Source organism: Lacerta agilis, chromosome 10 (genome assembly GCF_009819535.1).
Source record: "Lacerta agilis isolate rLacAgi1 chromosome 10, rLacAgi1.pri, whole genome shotgun sequence".
Classification (NCBI taxonomy): Eukaryota; Metazoa; Chordata; class Lepidosauria; order Squamata; family Lacertidae; genus Lacerta; species Lacerta agilis.
Window position 1 is genome coordinate 11,130,564 of NC_046321.1, and position 23,967 is coordinate 11,154,530.

The following is a 23,967-nucleotide window of genomic DNA, read 5'->3' on the forward strand; positions in this document are numbered from 1 at the left end:
GGCCCAGATCTTTCTCTGCCCCCACCCCATGCACCGCCTTTGACTAGTGGATGGGCCAAGCCGCCTGCCAATCACATGATGCCTTTTTCACATCACATGATTGAGAAGTGGGTTATCCATCCTACCTGTCAGAATCATTGGCATGGAAACCAAGCTTGGGAACCACAGCACAAGGGGGCACTGCCAGCCCTATGCTTTGCAAGACACCCTGTGCTGCTCCTTTCAACTTCCAATTTCAGAGGCTGAAGGGAGCGGCATGCAGAGAGGATTGCAAAGTGCTTTGTAGGCTGCTTCACACTGCCCCTTTCAACTTCTGGAATCAAATAGTGAAAGGAGTAGCCTGGGTTGGGAGGAAGGAGAAGTTTGCATGGAATGGAAAACACTTCCTTCTCCTTCAGCAAGGTGTGCTCCCAATGCCAATCCATTGCTGGGCAGTTGGGCATGCAAAGGGCATGCAATTGTGAGCCTACTTTAAGCTTTTTCCCTTTGAAACCCCAGTCTTACCCCGCATGGACCTAATGGAGAGGTCTGGTGGGCCATCTGAAGCTGACCTAAGCAGCCCAGGAAAAAAAAAGGGTGTGAGGTCTTTGTTGGGTGCCTGCATGTTCCCGCAGTCATGGTAAGCCATACTCTGCCTTCTTGCAACATATGAACCAAACCACTGTTGCCCTCCATAACCTGATGCCCTTCAAGTGCTGCTGGATGACAACTCCCATCATTCTTGACCATTGGCCATGTCGGCTGATAGGAGTTACATTTTAACAGCATCAGGAAGATGCCAGGCTGGGGAAGGCTGGCTTAGAACACTGAAACAACTAATGGCTGGAATTGATTCACTGAGGAGCTAGGGAAGCTTCTTAAGGTTTTGATGTTCCAAATGACCTGATCTTCTTTAAAGAATGGGACAGGTGCACGGAGACTCCCTTCACTTATATATATCCTGCCAACATAGCCGTTTGAAAGCATGTCAAAGTGCAAGTAGATAGATAGGTACCACTCTGGTGGGAAGGTAAACGGCATTCCCGTGCGCTGCTCTGGTTCACCAGAAACGGCTTAGTCATGCTGGCCACATGACCCGGAAGCTGTACGTCGGCTCCCTTGGCCAGTAAAGTGAGATGAGCGCCACAACCCCAGAGTTGTCCGAGACTGGACCTAATGGTCAGGGGTCCCTTTACCTTCACACACACACACACACACACACACACACACCCCACAGTGTGGTGTAGTGGTTAAGAGCGGTAGACTCGTAATCTGGGGAACCGGGTTCGTGTCTCTGCTCCTCCACATGCAGCTGCTGGGTGACCTTGGGCTAGTCACACTTCTTTGAAGTCTCTCAGCCCCACTCACCTCACAGAGTGTTTGTTGTGGGGGAGGAAGGGAAAGGAGAATGTTAGCCGCTTTGAGTCTCCTTCGGGTAGTGATAAAGTGGGATATCAAATCCAAACTCTTCTTCTTCATCATATATATATATATCCTATATATCCTATATATTCTATGTCAACATAGCCAGGGATGGACACATGGCTTAAAGAGGAAGAGAAGAAAGGGGGAGATGAAAGGGGGGGAGAGAAAGAGGAGAGAAAGTGAAGATAGATGAGAAAATGCTTTTTTATCATCCACTGTGTCTAAAATTAAAACTTGGAGATGGTTGGCTTTCAATGCACAAGGCCAGATGCTAAACTCCCTGAGCAGGTGTGTTGGGGGGGATAGAATGGAGGGGACTCCTTGCATTACGGAGCACCTGTGTAGCAGTCTCTGTGTCAAAGTCTCTGTGTTTAATCTCAAGAAGGTGCAAAGAAAATGTACAGTGTAATCCTATGCATGCCAAACTCAGAAATATTTCCCACTGAGTTCTATGGGATAATCCTAGGTAAGATTGTGGCCTTAGTATTATTGTTATTATTATCATATATCCCACAGAGAACTGGTGTGAGCTTCCTGTCATATATTATACAAACTGAGTACACTATAACTAGTGAATGTCCACACATAACACATGGTACAAAAGCTAGCAAACCCACAGCACCTATTTCTCTCCAAGCACATTTACATACTCCACAAACTAAAGCAGTTTTAATAGCGTTGATGATAGTGGAAATTGGGGCCAGCCAACAAAACTGAATGTTGGAAGATTCAGGACACACAAAATGACACATTTCTCCAAACAGAGCAAAGCTGAAATGCAGAATTTGCTAATGCAAGATGTCATGAGGGCTACCAATTCGGATGGCTTCAAAAGAGGATTGGATGAAAAGTGCGCCTCTTGAGTACCAATTGGTGGGAGGGTGCTTGTGGGCTTCCCATAAGCATCTAGTTGGCCATGTTGAGACCACAACGCTGGACGTAGATGGACTTTTGGACTGACCCACCAGAGCTCTTGTTACGTTCCCTCTCTCCAAGGACTTTATAGAATGCCTTCATACATATGTGAACACTCTCACAGTCACAGCCGTAGAACCATACTAGAAGAGTAACTGATGAATAGCATACCAGTACATGCTAAGCGCATCAATAAAAACTCATTTTATTTTTTTAAAATTAAAAGTCTCCAGTGAGCCCAACAAACTAACAGAAGAGGTTGCTCATTCTGTCTCTGGAAGGTGCACTGCTGTAGCCTCCCCCTCTGCCTCATCTCTTCATCAAATATGGCTGGAATAATATCTGGGTCTTTTAGACTAGAGAAGTAGGAGACAGTGGTGATGGCTTCTGCTCATGAGATTGAAAAAAGCAGGACTATGTTCACCCTGCTCCCTTCAATCCTGCTCACAAGCATTCAAACAAGGATGATCACTTTTTCAAGTGCCCCTATCTGAATGCCCACAACATCCCTCACCTCAACCATTTGAGATTTGGGGAAATCACTAGACCAGAAGCTTCAGAGTCAGCAGAGAAAACCCTGCATTAGTATCTCTTAGGATTCTGAAGGGAGGAAAAAGTTAAGAACCAAATTCTCCAAGATCCAATATTCCGGTTTGTCTGTCAAAACAGAAGCAGTCTTAAGAGGTTCCCCTATGCTAGTTGATTACCAAAACAGATGTGGGAAAATCTGTGCCATATAACACAATCTATCTATTCCTCTATCTCTGGTTTAAGATATGTTAGATCAAAACTGTGATGTTATTATGAAAGAGAACTCCACACTGGTTCCAGTTACAGGTAGGCAGCCGTGTTGGTCTGCCATAGTAATAAATAAATAAATCCTTCCAGTAGCACCTTAGAGACCAACTAAGTTTGTTCTTGGTATGAGCTTTGGTATCTGAAGAAGTGTGCATGCACATCAAAGCTCATATCAAGAACAAACTTAGTTGGTCTCTAAGGTGCTACTGGAAGGAATTTTTAATATTTTTTAATTTTGTTTCCACACTGGTTATAAGCGATTATCTGTCATGGTAATCTTCACCACTTACAATTGCAGAGATATCTGGCCTCCAATACAGAATTGAAAAAGCAGATAAATAAACTTCGGTATAACTACACTGAGATGTCATAAACACAAATAAACTAAAATAAAAGTCTCTCCTCAACTCTCCTCCAATAATGAGAGCATTCAGCCCTTCAACGGGATATCCAAACAAAGCAGACATGGGCACAAACCCATCGGCAAATGGAGTCATCTGCCAGTTGCCACAAGGACTGACGATGTCAGCCACTTAAGCAATATTCATCTAAAATTAATGTCTTATAAATAATCAAGGAGCGTTCTGTCTGCTTAACCTCAAAAAGAAAAGAAAACTTTTGTGTTTTTTTGCAACTGCTCCCCACCCCTCCTCTCCTTCCTTTCTTGCAAGAGGAAAGAAATTAAGGATGGCTTGACCTCTCCATCGATGCTTGCCAGGCAGTTACATGCTCTTGGTTGCATAACCGCTTTTGCCTTCTCGTCTTCCAGAGATGTTCCAAATGGGTGCTGACTCAGAGCTGGCGTGAGGGCCAGGCGGGGGCTGTGGGCAGCTGTGCTCAAATGCAAACCCAGGATGGAAGTTTTTCAGCCCAGGGTCTCTATCTTTTTGTTGCTGGGACGGGGAACACACAGTGGGATCTGAAGCAGGCAAAAGGTTCTGCTCCGTTGACCAAGCTGGGGCAGAAAGACGCATTCCTAATATTTATACGAGGCCTGACTAATCCAGAGGTTCCAGACTGCCTGCCAATGATAGGGGCCAAAGCTGCATACCTCTGTTTCCTTCTGAGCCTAAAGAGGGTTCTGAACCCATGGCTTTCTGCTTCCAGCCTCACCACTCCATTGGTAGGACCAAACCAAAATCTCCCTCTTTTGCCACTCTAACCATGGGTGGTGAAATGAGGAGGAGTAAGTTTGGGTCATTTGCAGTGGAGGCTGCTCAATTGGGGTGAATGGGCCCTATCTCACCAATCTCAGTCTTCCTTCACCTGCTTGCCTCCTTACTTACAACCGGAAGATGGTGGGTTCTGCCAGTCTGGATCCACCTATGGTCGATTTCCATGTCTTCTGCCCTACCAGTTCCAGTGGGCATCAGTCACCACTGGTGATCTGTCATTAGGAAGAGTAGAATTTCATGGGTGGGGTAAATTTACTCCCAGGTGCTTTGTGCACATATCAGCAGAACGTCACCACCATTCTCCACTCCCCACAATGTCCATACAAACAGAAATTGTGGAGCATTCTGAGTAAGGTGTCCTGTCCTCACTGGTGGCTGCCACCCCCCCCCCCAGGCATTGAGTGGAGATTGTCTGAACCTCACTACTGAGCAAGACCATTAGTCCATCTACCCCAATACTGGTCTACTCTGGCTGGCAGCAGCTCTACAAATACTCAGGCAGGAATTGTTTCCAGCCCCTGATATTCTTTTAGAGTGGAGATGCAGGAAACTTGGAATCTGGGAACATCAATGAAGACCATGCAACACATGCATTCTACCATACTGTGTTTCTCCTAAAATAAGACATAGCCATAAAATAAGCCATAGCAGGATTTCTAAGCATTTGCGAAATTATAAGCTGTTCCCCGAAAATAAGCCATACCCCGAAAATAAGCCATACTGTGTTTTGTTGAGGAAAAAATATATATAAGACAGTGTCTTATTTTAGGAGAAACATGGCATTCCTTGTAAGTTCCACTCCTGACCGCCTCTAGACTCCAACCACCAGTCCTGCCTGAGACCCAAATCTTGAAAATCTAAGCTGGCAACCTGTTGGAATCAGACAGGGAAAGAAAGAAAGAAAGAAAGAAAGAAAGAAAGAAAGAAAGAAGAGAGAAAGTTGTTGAAAAACCAAGGGAAATGCGATAAATACAGAAACGGAAAGAGCTTGTCTGCAAGACCCAGAAGATGGGGGTGGCTATGTTTTGAGGCTATTTTAGCATGGAAGGAGAGTCGTCACAATCAGGCTGAAGGCTTGCCGATATGAAAAGAGCACAGAAGAAAGGCTTTGCTTGGGCTGCTCCTATTGTCCAAATGTCAAAGAGCTCCTGGGAAGCCTAGGGGTGGTAATAGCTGTGTAAGCAGCTCCTCACCGGTTCCTCCTAAAGGGAATTGTTGGGAGGCAGCAGTGGCGGGGTGGGGTGGGGAGTGATGAGAAGATGAAACGACTGGGTCTTAGGGTTCCTGCCTGCCAGGATTTGGTAAAGGCAGAGTGGGGGGGGGGGGGAGGAACAGACCTATTTGCATACGTGCTTTAGTATTCCAAATGTCTCTTGATGTAATTGAATTGTTGTTTCTGCCTCTATTAATACATATGCAAATGAGTCAGTGTGCTGCAGCTGTGCTGTATTAATCATATGTGTGCTTCTGTCTGTCTGCCCTGCAGGCTCAGGGTCGGGGAGAGGAGGGGGAAGAGAGGGAACACAAGCTCTCTTTAACCTACAAGGAGGTTCACTCATGCAGACAGAGGTCTGCTTGCACACACAGCAGGCCAGAGCCAAGGCAGGGATGAAGCTGCAACGTTTTCCCCACCATCACCACCCCACGCTCCCCCACACAAGTACACACTGATGAAGTCGGCGAGTTATGCAGGGAGAGCCATTAGCCTTGCAGCTGCTTCTCAGTCTCTGCTTTGTAGCCGGATGCAGACAGACGAGTCCAAAATACGTTGGCCTCTCGTCACGTTCGAAGTGAGCCCACACGTGTACAAGGTGATCAGGGAAGAAGAGGAGAGAAGCCGTGTTGCATCAATCTAGTTCAGCACTCGCTTTCCAGCGGTGTCGAGCCAGACAACTCACAAGCAGGGGAAGAAGGCAATGGCCTTCTCTTGTTGTCTCCGGCATTTGGTATTCAGAGGCATGAGAAGACAAGGCCACCCTTGCTAGATCAGACCAGAAAGTCTGCCAAGTCCTACCATCCTGCTTCCCATAGGGCCCACAAGCAGGAGACAACCCTCCCTTCCTGTTCATCTCCAGTCTTTGGCATTCCGTGGCATAAAAACATAAGACGGCTCTTGCTGGACTAGACCAATGATCCAACAAGTTCATAATCCTGCTTCTTACAGTAGCTTCTTGGGAATGCATAATCATCCCAAATGTCCCTCTTCTACTGCTGCTCCCCAGCAGCTGGTGTTCAGTGACACAGTGTCTTCAGACATGTAGTTCACATCTGCCTGTTATATCCATGTCTATCCATGTCCTAGCCCAATCCCCCTTTTAAAGGTCATTTAAGCCGGCAGCTATCACCACATCTCCTGGCAACAGATGCAGCAACAATGCTTTGCATGTTAAGTTGGGAGTTAACTCTGTTCCGTGGAGTTTCTTCCCAGATGCATAGGACCACCAGACTTGGAAGAGTTTGGATTTGATATCCCACTTTATCACTATCCGAAGGAGTCTCAAAGCGGCTAACATTCTCTTTTCCCTTCCTCCCCCACAACAAACACTCTGTGGGGTGAGTGGGGCTGAGAGAGTTCAGAGACGTGTGACTAGCCCAAGGTCACCCAGCAGCTGCATGTGGAGGAGCAGAGATGCGAACCCGGTTCACCAGATTACAAGTCTACCGCTCTTAACCACTACACCACACTGGCTCTCAGCGTGCATGGTGTGGCGTCCTATCTTTTGTCTTGTCCTGAGTGCACTGCCCACTTGATGTGACATCCCATTCATCCGCAAAGTATGCACAACAGGACTGGTGCTGTCGTGGTTATCATACTCTGCCATTTCCTACACTGATGGCATTTCTCTGTAAGAAAATGGTGTGCCATGAAATGCACTGAGTGTGCATGTTTCCACTTCATCACCTGGTCCTGCTGTCATGTACGCATGGCACATTTTTTGCACATGAGGTGTGGACATTGGATTTTTTTTAAATTAAAAAAACAAAACAAAAACATACACGGATTTGCCCATGGTGGTTGAAATATGTTTACCTTTCCTCACCACCCTACTTCCTTCCTGTTTTTGAAGACTACACTGGGTTTGCCTGTAAAATTATAGTGCATCATGCTCTATCAAAGGCAGACTAGGGGTTTCTTTGCTGGCAGCTATAAAGCACATTTACACACCATGAAAAGTAGAAGGGGAAAGGATTTATTGCAGCTGATATATGTTTAGTGGATCAATCTGTCACCATCTCAAGTTTCTGGCTGGTGATTTTCATTATAAGGACTAGCAACATCCCTGGGTCAGAAAATACTCTTCTTAGATGGGGTAAATCTAGTGGTTCTCTGTATTCATTTTGCCTCCTTTTTGCAAATGGCATCTGACTAGAATCCGGGTGCCTGCAGAGCTGTATTTAAATAACCATCCTCATTATGATACTCTATGGCATATTCCTTCTGTCCGGTTCTGAAATGCAGGACACTGGTGAGTCATGAGAAGGCAGCCAAGTGGGTGGGAAAGAGCAAACAGGTTAATCTTTTCCATTCATGGCTGGAGGGGAGAAGGTTGGAAGGCACCCCAGAGGGGTGAAGACCTGTCCAGAACACTCCCCCATTGCCACACACCCATCAGGTTGCCAGACATCCAGTTTCATGGTTGCCATTCCCCCTCGAGTCACTGAGTGGCATAAGCTCTATCGGACATGAGGCTAATCCCTGGTGAGCATGGCATCTGCACATGTGGTTTGAGATGACTAACTTTGTACATTCTGTTCCTCCTTCAAGGAGCTGAAGGTAGATATTCTTCCCCACCACACCCCATTTTATCCTCACCACAAACTTGGGAAGTGGGTTAGGCTGAGAGCTAGGGACTGGTCTTAGAACAAAGATTCCATCTCTCCCATGTCTCAGCACTTTAGAATGATCATGGCTAGCCAATGGCCACTGACCCATGAGTATATATGTGTGTATCCTTTTCAAAAATGTGTTATTGCATCTATTGGTATGGCAGGGATGCCATGGGGAAGGGCAGGACCTCATGCTTGCAGCTGCTGTGATGAGGAGGAGGTGGGGGAAATCAAATTTTAGCATTAATAATGCATTATTTGAAAACACCTAAAAGTGGAGCATGCCAGTAGGTTTTTTAATATCTCTCTCTTTTTTTATTACCATTGCTAGGTCTAAATCCTCAGCTGCTGTTTATGGGCACTGATCCATTAGCACCAATGGAAGTGCATCTATTCCCTACAGCTGGCAAACTGGCCCTTGATCTCCACCAATCCCTTATTTTGGCTACCCCTTGGGCAGAACAGGTGGTGAGCATCTTGCAGCCAATACACCTAAATATAGCATCAGGAATAAATGGGGAGTGCAATGCCCAATCTAGGTTAATATTACACATTTGAGACCAATTTCAGGGGCCAGCCAATAGGAAATATTCATACTATGCTGCCTTGTTAGCTCACTGTCATTATCATCTTCAGCATTTGTGATGTCCATCAAGGAATGTGCATATTAATATTAAAGGAATCTAGTGAGCTAATGGCGGATGGATGCCTGCCATCTTCTGGCAATGCTAATCTGAAACACAGCAGTATGATTATTTATCTGTTATTTTCAGTTTATTTTGCCCAGATGTTTGCTCGCAGAGTGGAAACCCAGTTTTATTTTGGTTTTCCCCAAGCAGAAGTGGACTGTGGTGGTTGTCTCATACAGCAATTAAAGCATGAATTAAGACATTTACAGGGAGCAGGTGAAGCAGCAGAAAAGAAATCGGAGAAAATGGAGAGAGCCCCAGTGACTGAAAAATCAAGACTTAATTGGCTTTTGAAGTTGTGCCCTGGCTACTGAATACAAAAAGCAATGCAACATGTGGATTTTTTTTCCAAATCTTGTATTTATTACTGTCCAAGGAAAGCCAAAGTATCTACCCATATATTTTTACATGATGGCTGCATGAGTGCAACTCCCTTTGGATATTCTATGGCCTGATGTTGGAACCACACTTAGGAACATAGAATACTGTGATGCCATTGGTCCATATATAGCTCAGTTGCGACAGTGGCTCTCCAGGGCATCAGATAGAAAACTTCCCTAGCATTAATCAGAGATTCAAGGGATTGAACCTGAGGCTTTTTGCTTGAAAAATAGGTACTCTATCATTGAGTTATAGCCCTTCACTGACACCTAATCATGGTTAGCACAAGCCATGGTTTGTTGCCTTATTCCTGGCAATGAACAGTAAGAACAGTAAGTGAAAAGGTTGTAGCTCAGTGGTACAGTAGCTGCTTTGCGTGCAAAAAGTCCCAGGTTCAATCCCCACCATCTTCAGGTAGGACCTGGAGAGATTCTTACCTGAAATCCTGGAGAGTCACTGCTAGCCAGTGTAATCAATACTGAGGCAGCTTCCTATGTTCCTAAGACAATGGTAGAGAACCTGAGACCCCACCCCATATGTTGCTGAACTACAAGTTTCATAATTCCTGAGCATTGTTGACATTGACTAGGTTTGATGGGAGTTGGGGGGGGGTCCAACAAAAATTAGAGGGCCACAAATTTCCCATCCTTGCAATAAAATGATACACATGCTGCACTGCTCCAGAATCCATCCCATCGACAGCCACGGGTGTCCATTCAGATACAGTCAGTGCCATGGTCAGGCATTCCATACTGAGACATTAGACCTTAGAGAAAATAGCTGGGTAAGACAGACTATTGCAGCAGGAGATGTGCAAAGATGGAGACCAGATAACTGGGTTGGAGTGAATCAGGGTTCAAAATTAGGGATGGACTGTGCTTAAATTTGAGAAATGGGGCAACCCAGCGCCAGCAACATTTCCAAAATGTTAGCTCAGCATGAAAGCTCCCATGTCTTCTCACATCTTCCATGTAGGTCAAGTTGGTTGGCCACGTAGCCAGTGTTAAGGATGGAAAGAACCAGCTTGGGGGATTTTGCTCGCTGAAGGCAGAACTACACAGTTCAGCTGCAACCAATGCATTGTGTAGAAGATCAATGTACATTGCCCCTCCAATGCAGGAAAGGCCAATTGGTTAGGAAATAACAGCAAGCAGGAAAAGGGTTCCTTAATTTTTCTGCCATCTGCCACTTTCTCCCTGAAACTCCCCTGTCCCAAGTTGCAAAAACGCAGGGTTTGGAACTGCTGCTAAAAAAAAAAGAAGCAGCTGGAGAAGAGAGGAGAAGGGAGGGGAGAAGATGCAGTTGGTGGATTAACCTTAGGCATTCAAAGCAGAGGGCCTACCCTGAGTCATGTCCCTTCCCTATAAACACACAGAAACTCTTTTTGACGTTCTTAGAACTCTCTCAGAAGCTTGGCTCCAGCAGGAACCTCCAGATTTTGCTTTGGAAGAAAACTCAGAAGCAACTTTCACCCCACGTCTTATCAATTTTGCTCAAGGCACAGAGAGTTTTCCACCAACTTTATACACCCAACTAGACAGCGGGCACCCATCATACAGCTTGGCTAGCAATCTGCACTAATGTGTCTGATGTGTCCCTCATGGTGGGGCTGTACAGACCCACCCACCTCCTAGCAGATCACTCCTCTCAAACGTCCTTGGGCATTTTGCTCAAGCAGGGACCTCTAAATTCACTTTCCTTATTTTTTTTTTGCTTTGGGCAGAACTGTGATGGCAACTCTGCACAAGACACAGCTTCCCTGGCAACATGAGTTAGGGCAAATCAGCACCCTTGGAAGCACCGTGGGAGACAGTGACAATGAGACCTATTAGCTCCGTAGCTGCAACAAAAGACAGCAAAGTCCCCGCTTTATCCTTGTCAAAAGAAGTTAAAACGTAGATGGTATGAATGCCAACCCTGCTAGCAAAGCAAGTTACATTCAGTGTACAGTATGCACTGCTACAAACAGGGAGGGCAGTTTAATGTACCTGCTCATCCAGTCATTAGCCTCTCGGCAGGCGGTGCCAATGAGGGCAACCAATTAGTGCTAACTGTGACAGGTAGGACATCGCAGTGGGGGACTCCTGGAGAGAAGAAGGAGAGGAAGGGCTTCAAAACACATGTCCTCTCAAAGCAGGGGTTGGCAGGGGTCTTTCAACACAGAGAGCATGTGTCAGCCTCGGCACGGAAGCGACAATGTTGGCAATACTCCTTTTCATCCCCCTCCTACAAAAAACCTGCCTCGCTACTGCTGTCAGCGCACAAAGATTGGGGGTGTGTGTGGTGGGGTGGATTAAAGAGCATCACTGGGGGCAGGGGAGTAATAAGAGAGAAAGAGAAAGGGATCAGCTACAAAGCCTTTTTTTCTGAAAGTTCCAAGAGATGTAATTGAAATCTATAAAACCATGCGCCGACTGCGTACAGTGAACAGAGCAGTTGTTTTGCAGTCCAACTCAGGCAACACGGACTAGAAGCCCCTCAGTTGAGTGAATGGCCTCATCCTGACTCTTTTTGTGCTGTTTCTAGACACAGGTCTGGGCTTTAAAGCGTCCTGTTTTTTTGTGTTTTTTTGCCCTGGCACTTTCCCCAAGAAAAAAACACTGCCAACGGAAATCTGCAGAAAACCCAAATTGCCATTTGTTCCAATTCAGCGTTAAAGAGCGGGTTTTCCTGGGGAAAGCAGGGGTGGGGTTGGGTGGGGTGGGGGGGAAGTGCCCGGGCACAGACCTGTGCCTGGAAAGAGCAGGGCAAAATGTAAGTGTGGGTGAGCCAATGTCTCTTGTATGACGTCTGAAGTGAAGAGATGCAGTCAGTTGCAACACTTTCCTCCCAACTTGGTTTAGTATATTGGCATGCTCTGGACTTATTAACCATAGCTTCCCATTTCAGATGAAACTACCATATATTTCAGTTACAATTATACTGTAAATTGCTTTGGGACGCTCCATGGGAAGTGATTCCTAAATGAAATAAACATGACAACAGTACTGCTCTTCGAATAAACCTTTCCACACTACTTCTCCTATTGAGGAAACTTTGCACACATGCCATAGATAGAACATATACACATGGTATCCGTTATTAATTAAAAATGTGTATATACCACCTCTTGCTGATTCCAGGGTGGTTTAGAACTTCTTAAAGCGCTCAAATGCAGCAAATAATTCTAAAAACCAAGCATCATAAACCCTTGGTTAAAACAGCAGTTAGCACAGCAGCAGAAAATGTCACAACACAGCACTTAAAGCAACACACTTAAAAGCCATGGAATTATATATTTTAAAAAATAATTTAAAAAAAAACTCCTTCTCTGGTGCCTAAGAGTGAAAGTGGAATAGTTTCTCCACACCATTACCTAAAACATTGGACACACTGTGTTAAAGTGGCAAATAGTTGCATTGTTTTATTTTGTGTGCCCCCTCTCTCCCTCCTTCCTCTCCTCCCACCCCCTGACTTGCTGGGTTCCACCCACTGTCCGCCATTCCCCACCAATTCATACCCCTGTATCCACCCAGGTAAACATTCACTGAGGCTGCCCCTATTGCCATGTGGGAGGGATTTCTGCTCCCAATCGTCGTTTTGCATTTTTTCTGCTTGCCATGAAACCAACAACCTTGGCAGGATGCCCCCATTTCCCATTAACCGCTATTATAGGTTCCTTTCTTTTTCTTATCAGAGTTCATAGGCCCTTGAATGACTAAGCCAGGTTCTGAAAAACAGACACTTACTGTCCACTCCTTCTATCACTGACAGCCTTCTCCCACCCTTGCAAAAAAAAAGAAAAAGAAAAAAAAGACAGTGGAAACAAAGCCCTTTTAGATCACAAAACTTTGACTTCATTGCTAGTAATCTAGCCCTGGCTGGAGTCCTCCTGACGCTTCCTTTCCAATCTTTGTGTGACTATTCGCACAAATTACGAGGATTGAAGTTATCCCCCAGAAATCATTCCAGGATGAAGGCAGGCACCCACAGCACTGCTTTCTGTGGCCCCCACGATTCTCATGCTGCCCAGAGTATTTGTATCAGAGGCTAAACCACAGTGTTGCTTTTGATATAAAGGCACAATAAGAGGCGAATATATTAACCTCTGCAAGCTTACACACACTGACAGTGCTTTATCTGGCACTCAGCTGACTCAACTGCAGAAGAGATCCATCTCAATTGTCTCCCAGGCTCTCGCCTGCTCATTAAGAGTGACTTATTATGCTGATATTATGTCACACGCACGGCTCACAGGGATTCTCAGGCTCTCTCACCATGCCAGCCCTATTCCATCTATTGCACAGAAAGGCCTCCTCGCCCAGGTCCCAGGACAGCAGGCGAAATCCAGCAACGAGCCAGTGGAAGGTAGATCCAATTAACTCCGCAGGTCTCTCAGTAGGTCTTGTTGAAACTACTGGAATTGTGATTTAGTTGGCTATGGTTTTTTTTTTTTTTGGGGGGGTGTCTTGCAGGTTTGCCAATGTGTGGTTTTGGAAGGTGTATCCAGGTCACAAGGTTGGTTAGCTATACAAGCATTTTCTGAAAATGTCACTTTGTTACGATTCCAAATAATCACTGAACTAGTTAGCATGGCAAAGGAAGAGGACTGAGGATGGAGGAATATGATATGATATGCTCTACAATGGCACCAAGGATTTGTGAATTGGCACCATCATGTGTTGGCGGTTGCATTAATCACAGACTAAAAGAAGCAACAGTCACCTGCCTGGGGCCAACGGCTTTCAAAAAGGCCCTGAAACTGCCCGAGTGATTGTACCACAAAGGTACCTTTAGCATGAAGGAGACTCTTAATTTAACAACTGTTGATCAGTGACTTTGGTATTCCAGGACGGAGGTCCACAAAACCCCTTGATAAATTGGTTACTTAAACTTAGGTTGTCCTGCCTCCCTATGACGTCACAGCATTTAAGCCAGGGGTGGGGAACCTCTGGTGTGTGAGGCAATCTTGGCCCGCTGGGGGTTCCAGTTTGGCCTGCGGTGCCCTTTTCTCAAAGCCACACCACTTGTCCATCAGCTGACATCACTCTGTAATGTCAGCTGATGGGCAGGGGTGTAGGGTTCAACTCTACCGTGGCTGTGCAGTTCCCCAAAGCACACTGGCACAGGCAGCCAATACACCAGGATCTAACCCCTGCTGTTGAATTGGGCTTAAATCCAGCAGGATCTGATGCAAACCCCTGCTAAAATGAAGGAAGAACCTTTGTTTCAGTAACTTCTGTGAGGTGCTCCGAAGTCCTGACTTTGGGACTTTAAAATGTTGATTCAATTGTGGCGTCAGGTTATTGACATCTACATTGAGAGAGATCTACATTGGCTCCCAGCACGTTTCCGAGCACAATTCAAAGTGTTGGTGTTGACCTTTAAAGCCCTAAACCGCCTCGGTCCTGTATACCTGAAGGAGCGTCTCCACCCCCATTGTTCAGCCCGGACACTGAGATCCAGCACCGAGGGCCTTCTGGCGGTTCCCTCATTGCGAGAGGTGAGGTTACAGGGAACCAGACAGAGGGCCTTTTCGGTAGTGGCGCCCACCCTGTGGAACACGCTTCCATCAGATGTCAAAGAAATAAGCAGCTATCCTATTTTTAAGAGACATCTGAAGGCAGCCCTGTTTAGGGAAGTTTTTAATATCTCACGCTGTATTGTTTTAACATTCATTTGGGAGCCGCCCAGAGTGGCTGGGGAAGCCCAGCCAGATGGGCGGGGTACAAATAAATTATTATTATTATTATTATTATTATTATGACGACATTGTGGCATTAGGTGGGTGGGGGCGAATTGGTTTGCTTTTGCTTTTGTTCTGTTATGTATTTGGTTTTCTCATTTTGTATTTTTCTGTTGTGAACTGCCCTGGGATCTTTGGATGAAGGGCAGTACACAAATTTAATTATGGTAATAATGGGAACTGTGTGCCTGAAATTTTATTTATTATTTACTCATCATCATCTAGACTTATATTCCAAGGAGCTTTAAAGGCAGCATGGATTGTTATCCCACTTCATTTTATCTTCACAACAGCCCTATGAGGTAGGATAGGCTGAAGGATGGTGACTGGCCCAAGGTCATGTGGGGGATTTGAATTCTCCCAGGTCCTAGTCTGATGCTCTAACCACTACAAATATATATTTATATTTGTATAAAGTCTTCTGGTAGTTGGTTAGCACAATGCATTCTGGACTTGTCCTGCTAAACATGGCATAAATGTGGCATTTTGTTGTAACCCGTACCTTAATCAGGATGATGAAGGGCAGTTTTATAAACCAAAAGAAGGAACGGGGAAAATAAGTAAATAAGTAGCTAGCTTATCTAATTCAGCTCCAGCATCTAGTAGTCAAAAGCACATGGCCTCTAAGACAGATGCCTCATCCTCAGCTCTCGAGGCCTTTGCTGGGTCCTAGGGCATGGTCTGAAGTCATATGATGTAGCCCCCTTGCTGAAGTTAAGTGGGTTTGTGCCTGCTTCGCCTATGGTTGGAAGGCCCAGTGTGTCTATGGAAGACTGCGTTGGAATCCTGCACATGCAAACTTGAGTCCCGTCAGTGAAGCAAAGGAGACTATAAATGTATTGTGGCAAACAGCCATCAACAGACCTATCCTCCTTAATGCATGCTCACCACATTTATACCATAGGACTTTCCCCCAAAAAATCTCAGGAACCGACAAACAGAACTACAATTCCGAGCACTGCTAACAAACTCCAGTTCCCAGGATTCTTTAGAGGAAGGTCGCATGCTTTATAAACGTATGGAGTGATCCTTAGCTCCTTAGAAAACAACGGCCTTCACCCCACCTTGCAGCAGCGAATCCTGTAAATCAGCGACGCATCGTGTGGAGCACTGCTTCCTCCCCCCCCCCCAGCAAACTACCATGAAAGGCTCTGAAGACTAGCATTCTGAGTGGGTGCAACGCATCCCTCTCTGCCCCCTCTGCTTTACCAGCAAGTCACAATTCCTTTAAACCAGGCGAGTGGGTGTGGGAACGGCACTTTTGAAGCCCGCCCTCTCCCAGGTGAAAAGAAAGCCACTTCTAGATGTAGATTTGTAAATGAAAAAGGGTGGGTGGGTGTGTGTGCCAGACAAAAAAAAGGCGGGGCGCAAAAGGGAAAAGAGGGGGGAAACCACATTGTGTGTGTGTTTTGCGTGGTTGGAATGGGAGAGAAAACTGCTTTCCATATTTATTTAACCTTTGGCTCCTCCGTCATTGTAGCCGGACTTACCTGCAGTTGGAGAGGACCTAAGCCGGGGGTTGCCGCGGCAGCAGCTGCCATGGTTGTTGGGATCAGCTGAACAGGGTAAGGGTCACCTAAGTAAGAGAATAATAGAGGCGTCAGCACCTTTTATCCACTCTCCACCTGCAAATTAAACTCCTGCATTCACTCTTTCCAAAAGCCTCCTTTTGTGCGCCTCGCTGAGGCCTAATGAAAAGCTCCATTGTGAGGCCTTTTACTAACACTCTTCACAATTCTGGCTGAGAGAGGAATGTGAATAAAAGGCACAGGCAATTAAGGCGGAAACCTCATCCTTTTTCATGATGTATTTAGGGAAATGGGGAGGAGGAGGGGGGAGGGGAGTGCACACTGATCAGAGGGCTGAGCTTCCAGAGAGAGAGAGAGAGAGAGAGAGAGAGAGAGAGAGAGAGAGAGAGAGAATATCTACAAAGGAGAAAAAGAAAACAGCCCAAACTTGATAAGATCGCCATGCCAGATTGGGGGGGGGGGGGCAAACCTACAGGCTGATCGGAAGTAGGAACTTAACCAAACAGAGGAAAGCTAGTAGCACCGACACTTAGCACACACATTGCCAGTGTTTGGGAGATGGAAACGGAGACATACTTGCGTAATTGGAACACTATGCTCACACCTAAGCCCACCCCTTATATTTGTGTCTCAAGCCCCGTTTTCATTTAATACTGTCCTGCGCTGGCTGTTGGGGGAAAAAATGTGATGGGAAAGCCCTTGTGCCATTTGTGTCCAGGTTGTTGCTGCTGCTGTTTTTAACTTTCAGAATGTTCAATTTCACTCTGGATGCAAGTGCCACTTTGACCAGATATTTAGATTGGTCCTTGAACGGCTGGCAGCGCCTTTTCAGTAGTGGCACCACACATCCCACAAATGCATTGCTAGTAGAGATTCATAGGGTCCCAAGAGCTCAGCCCATTTAGATAGATGACTGGTGAAGATTCGTGTTTTTAGGCTAGCTACTTTTTCCTCTGTTGCCTTCTGGAAGAAGTGTGTTAATAACAACTCATAGCTCTGATTTTTTTAAAAAAAACATCAGCAACACCCAAAACTTATTTCTCAGTGGAAACTGGATCATAGGTGGCACCTTAATTATTTCACATTCCTCGTGGCAAAGAACCCTTAAGTGAATGGCCCTGAAGCCCTCAGAAACAGTTATCACAGGCCAGAGACTGTGAACTTCCTGTTGACAAGTTTTTTGAGCTTTATTTTGATGAGAACTCTTATACCACTTCAACAACTGGGAACTGTAGTTTGTTAAAGGTAACGAGACTCCCATCACAGAGCTACAATTCCCAGGGTTTCCTGGGACGAGGGGCTTATTGTTAAAGCACAGGAAATATTGAAAACAAATGCTCTTCTGTTTCTGCAATCTCACTTTGAATATATCTACAAAAGCAGGCCTTCATAAGAAATGAGTGCCTTGATAACCCTTTCCATTTTTGTGCAGAAAACAAAGGGCTGAATTGTTAACATCTAGCCTTTGCAGTTAACACAGATGTGCTGCGCCTTATATATTCCTGGCCTTTCTAAATGACAAAATGTTTAAAAAGCTTTCCACTCCATTAATAAAGATCATCAGAGCATTTGTGCATGGCCCAATGATGTGCTAACAGAAATTATTAGCCCAGGAAAGTCTTTGGAAACAAGACTTACAACGGTACACATTCATTAGGAAAGCACAATGCAAGGTCATGGTACATTTGATTCAACGGGCACAATAAGCTTTCCTTTCTGAACGTTGTTTCTTTTCTAGCTAATAGAAGGGAAGTACATTTAAGATAAATTGCAAAGGGCCACATCGCAACAACACACTTCATTGTTGCTAGTTATCAGCGTAAGACCCGATCTGCACTTTATATTTAAAGCAGCATTGCACCATTTTAAAAACTCTTGGCTTTCCTCAACGAATCTTGGGGACTGTCTTTTGTTAAGGGTGCTGAAAGTTGTCAAGAGACCACTATGCCCCTCACAAAGGTACAGGATCTGCATCAACAGATGTCTAGTGTCCAGATCAAAGGAAGTACAGTATTTTTTGCTCCATAAGACACACTTTTTTCCTCCTAAAAAGTAAGGGGAAATGTTGGTGCTTCTTATGGAGTGAAGGCTCCCTGTCAAGCAAGCGGCGAGAGGTGGGGGACAGCGGTGGGCAATGGAGATGCTGCTTGTTCCTCCCCGCCACCTCCGTTCGGAAAAACAGGCTTGTTTTTGCGAACGTAGGCTGCGGGGAGGATCCAGCAGAATCTGCTCTGCTGCCTGCCGCCGGCCCCTGCCTCTCGCTGAACATGGCAAGAGGGGGCGCGGGGGACAGCCGCCCTGATGCTGTGCACGGTGCCAGCAGTTCTCCCCCCTTGCTTTAAAGCCACCTGGGGAGAAGGGACAGACCATAGCTAGCTTTAAAGCCAGCGGCAAAGGGGCGGGGGAGGAAGGAGGAACGTTCCCCCCGCCCCTTTGCTGCTGGTGGCAGCGGCGGCTGCGGAGGATGAACGTGCAGCCCAAAACTGCTTTCTCCTCCTCCGCAGCCGCTGCCAGGTTTGAGGCAGAATATTTTTTTCTTGTTTTCCCCTTTTAAAAAATAGGTGCGTCTTATGGTCCGGTGCGTCTTATGCACCAAAAAATACGGAAATAGTACCACTCTATTCTGCCTTGGTCAGACCACACCTGGAATACTGTGTCCAATTCTGGGCACCACAATTTAGGAAAGATGTTGACAAGCTGGAAGGTGTGCAGAGGAGGGCAACCAAAGATGATCAAAGGTCTGGAGACTAAGACTTAAGAAGAATGGTTGAGGAAACTGTGTATGCTTAGCCTGGAAAAGAGGAGACTGAGAGGAGATATAATAGCTATCTCCAAATAGCTAAAGGGCTGTGTCACATGGAGGATGGAGCAAGCTAGTTTTTTCTTCTCCCAATGGCTTCACGTTACAAGAAAGGAGATTCCAAATAAACATCAAGAAGAACTTTTTGGCAATAAGAGCTGTTCTGACAGTGGAATGGACTCCCTCTGTAGGTGGTCGACTCTCTTTCCTTGGACGTTTGCAAGCAGAGGTTGGATAGCCATCTGTCATGGATGCTTTATTTGAGATTTGCAGGGGGTTGGACTAGATGACCCTCGAGGTACCTTCCAGTGCCACGATTCTACAATTCTATGTTTCATTGCTCTGCCTACTTTTGACCTGTCTGCCATGAGCACATGTTCCTCAGAAGGCCACCTAGAAAAGAATGCGGTCCCTTGGGATGAAAAAGGTTCCCTTCCTCTGACCTAAACCCACCATATCTTACTTAGCTGTGATACTTTTGTCAGCTGCACACACACACAAAAGTCTATATCTATCTTTTTGTCTTCATCTTCTCCCCCTTAGGGCTTGGCAATTGTTAACAACCTGGACATCATCTGACAGCACTTAAATGAGAAATTAGCTAGCAGCCTTTTCCAAGCCATGCCTGTGGACCTTGTGTACATGAGACATAATTATACGGCCCACATGATACCCCATTAAACAATGAAACATGTGATGAACTAAAAAACAGAGATACATCAGCAAATCTGCCTGGGGAAGTTTATGGTATTTAAATCCTAAACATTAATTTTATTGTCCTGTATGAGAAACCAATTAACTATGAGTTTTTTTCTTCTTTTTTATTGGATGTAGGGGATATTGTTCAGAAAACCGTCAAATGGTGAATTCAGCATATTTTAATTTTATTAGGCTTGGCTTGTCCACTCTTGTACCCAGTTGTGCCAAGTTGAAATAGTAATTAGATATTTCATCAATAACTGTGTTTGGGCTTATCTGCAAATTTGATTTTTTTTTTAAAGTTTCCATTCAAAGGGAGATGATATGTAAGAAATACACAATGCATCTATTGTCTAGCCATTCCCTGCCCAAAACAAGGATGAAAGAGGGATGAAAGCACATCAACCCCAAAGTCCAGGCAGATGACATCTGACTCAACAGCTAATGGGCAGCAAATGTATACTTCTCCCATTGAAAAAAGGGGAGGGACTTAAAAGTGCTTTACTTCTGCTGGGTCATACCCAAACCTCCACAAGGATTAAAAGAAGAGGCAAATATTCTCCAAAAGGGAGGGACGTGGAAATTCCCGCAGATTCTATACTGAGAAGATTTCCAGTCACCTGTATTCTGCCAGTATAGGTATAATTAATCTAGGGTTCAGACTTGAATGTGCCATCTGTGCTCAAATTTCAGCAAAGTCAAGAAGAGTGGCATTTGAGGTAGAGTTTTGGCCAACATCCAGCAGAGGAGGGCTCATAAATGAATCTCTCCCATTCTGAGAAAAATAAGGAAGTCCTAGATGAGCCCAAACCCTCCTGGAGTCCAGCTCCTGGTGCTTAGGCTTTGCCCAAAAGAGTGAATGTATCACCCAAAAAGGATACTTATTTGCATAAAAGTTGCATATGCTAATTTGTATGTAAAGAGTAGCCTTTCCCAACAGGTGTTTCGGACTGCAGTTCCCATCAAGTAGCACTAAGTGTCAAAATTCTACTGCAGTAGTGCAGGCATTGAACATAAAACTATGTAACTCTTCTGAATCTCATCCCTTGTTGTTCAGTCGTGTCCGACTCTTCGTGACCCCATGGACCAGAGCACAGCAGGCACGCCTATCTTTCACTGCCTCTCGCAGTTTGGCCAAACAAATCCCTTACTTCCCTTACTTCCCAACAAATCACCAAGGCCTGGTTGGCATCCGTGTTGAGAGACAATGGAGAACACCTCTGGGGGTGAAATCAAACCACTGCGTTAGCAGCACTGAAGTGACCTCCCTGAAGTGGAAACCTGGGCAGTATGTATGGAGGTCCTGGGCTGCCCTGACAACAAGACCCCCCAATCAGTCTTGTTGATGTGGTCCAAAAGAAAGCAGAGCAATACGTTTGGCGCCAGCTAGGCTGCAGGAGTTGATAGAAGGAGGTGTACAAGGCACCATTCAGCTGCTTTAGGGACTCCACTCTTGATTTATGTAGGGTTTACTCCTTAGCCTTTTCTTCTCCCAAAGATGTCCTTCATGGCAGGCAGCAGAGGTTAAGGACCAGAGTTTTCCTTCTCCTAGATGGGTTCCTTCCCAGGTTGATGAGACCCATCTGCCCCTCACCAAGGCCTACATCCTCAGGAATTATGCAGGGCTACATGCATGGACTGCAAGAAGATCAAACCTATCCATTCTTAAGGAAATCAGCCCTGAGTGCTCACTGAAAGGACAGATCCTGAAGCTGAGGCTCCAATACTTTGGCCACCTCATGAGAAGAGAAGACTCCCTGGAAAAGACCCTGATGTTGGGAAAGATGGAGGGCACAAGGAGAAGGGGACGGCAGAGGACAAGATGGTTGGACAGTTTTCTTGAAGCTACCAACATGAGTCTGACCAAACTGCGGGAGGCAGTGGAAGACAGGAGTGCCTGGCGTGCTCTGGTCCATAGGGTCACGAAGAGTCGGACACGACTAAATGACTAAACAACAACAACAACATGCATGGGACAGAACATCCAAAACTCCCTTAGATTGCCACATGCCATGGATAAATTTGGCAAATGTGACTTTATTGATGAAGAGGGTCTTTCAAGAACATCTCCCTGGCATGCAGCTATTACAGGCATTCCTCAGGCCTAGGCAAAGCCTGGTTCTGTTTTCTTTTTCATTTCCATGGCGACCAAAATGTGTGATGTCATGTCAGTCTCATGGATGTGATGTGCTACACAGCTGCCATGCTGTTAATATACTAGCAGTTGAAAAGCAAACACACATACACAGTGCCACACTGTGCTAAACATGGAATTAATTGAATCTGCCAGATATGTTTAATGGGATGCAGTCGTGACCTTTTGCAGGCCTACAAATATAAATAGCAATATTCAACATTCAACAGCTTTAAGTTACATGTTCGGCAACGTGAATCACTGCATCTGCCATATGAGGAAGAACAGCTACAGGAACACTCGGTATCCATGCTATGGGGCAGTGCAACTCTTGGATGAGCTTAATAGCCCTGATTTTCCAATGTGGAGAAAGGGAGAAGTGTTCACTGTGGTCTATATGTGTCCATGAATAGCCACAGTCAAGATAAGCGATTCAGTAGGCTGGGGTCAAACTGACCCAAAGTACACTGACAGTGCTGTTGCATATGGTGAATGCAGAAGTTGGTTTACTTTTACTCAGTTGTAACTTACTCTGGTGTCATTGCAGATACGTTGTAAGCTAGTGGTCTGCATAGAGAATTTCTCCACTCCCCGGTTCTCTCAGATTTCTAATCAAACATGAAAACGTGGTAGAATTCTCCTCAACACTTGACAAGGAAATATGTGCGGCTGGCTTATCAAATGGTTACATATCCTTCATGGAAAATTACCACTTGCTAAACAGCTGCCTGTGTGTTTTCTCAGTAAACACTGTGGGAGCTGTTTATGAATTGCTGGCTGATGAACTGCATCAAAACTCAGCGCTGCACCAGGAACCAGCCCGAGTGAAATGATTTGCACATTTGGCAATGCCGGGAAAAAAGGCCTCACCTTCTCATCCCTTCCTTGCATAACCGCTCCCTTATTCCTGTGCACTGCCCTCACTTGCTTGATTGACTATGTAGCGTTGTGATGTCATTCTGTGAACTGCGTGATCCCTGATTGGCTGTGATTGGCTGCGTAACTAATCCAGCAAGCAGGAAGCAACAGCCAAGAGGGAAAATAGCAACAGCCAGGGAATACAATGGAAGTGAACGGGGTATGGTTTGAAGGTGTCTGACATGCATTCCACCCTGGGCTCCATGAAGGAAGAAAAATGGGATATAAATGTAAGAAAATAAATAAGCAAGCACTCTTCACACAGTGTGAGTGACTTTTGTTTAAAAGCTCAATCCCCATTTCACTGACAAAGTGTAAGTTTTTACACACATAGACACCCCCCAAAAGATAAATAACCCAGACTGGAGAATATTCATTGCAACTTGGTGTTGTTTTAATTGTGTCCCTAGGTGAAGGCTTATACTACCCTCCAGTTCTACCTATCTACTTTCTGGAAGTTCGGGGGGGGGGGTGGTGGTGGTTGGAATTCAACCTTGAAAATTAACACTTTGGAAAAGACTTATCACCGGCACAGTCCCTTTTTTTTTGCCTTGGAAATGAATTTCAACTGCTCCTTTAGCGAATACTGTGCTAACAAAAAGAAAACAATTGATGGATTCATGAGTTAGTCAATGATACACTGATGCGGACATAATAAAGCCAAACAGAAGGACCAAAGATAGAAGCTCCCAGAACAAGAGGGCTTCAGATAGCTAGATAGGAAACTGATGTCAGAAGAGTTAGATAAGCGGAAATGAATGAAACCAGTTTTTATGAAATCCATGATGAAGATAAATCTCTTCGCTGAAATGAAGACTTTTCAGAGCTCTCCCCCTTTCCCCCTCGTTCTAAAAAAAACCAAAAAGAAACAGCCAGTGCCATGATGGCAGGAGCACACAAGTTTCTATATAAAATTGTCCAAATGCGTGCATATGCACACACAAACACACTCCAATGAAAGCAAAAGCCTTC

At 45.4% G+C, this 23,967-nt stretch overlaps 1 protein-coding gene across 8 annotated transcripts in view; it reads right to left on the reverse strand.

Moving 5' to 3' along the window:
- SOX5 (SRY-box transcription factor 5) overlaps positions 1–23,967 on the reverse strand; it is a 580,304-nt gene that overhangs the window by 94,419 nt on the left and 461,918 nt on the right. For all 8 annotated transcript variants that reach the window (XM_033161787.1, XM_033161788.1, XM_033161792.1 and 5 more), the window contains one exon: positions 16,406–16,491. In XM_033161787.1, the coding sequence (XP_033017678.1) occupies positions 16,406–16,491 (86 nt within the window). The remainder of the gene's footprint in view (positions 1–16,405; positions 16,492–23,967) is intronic.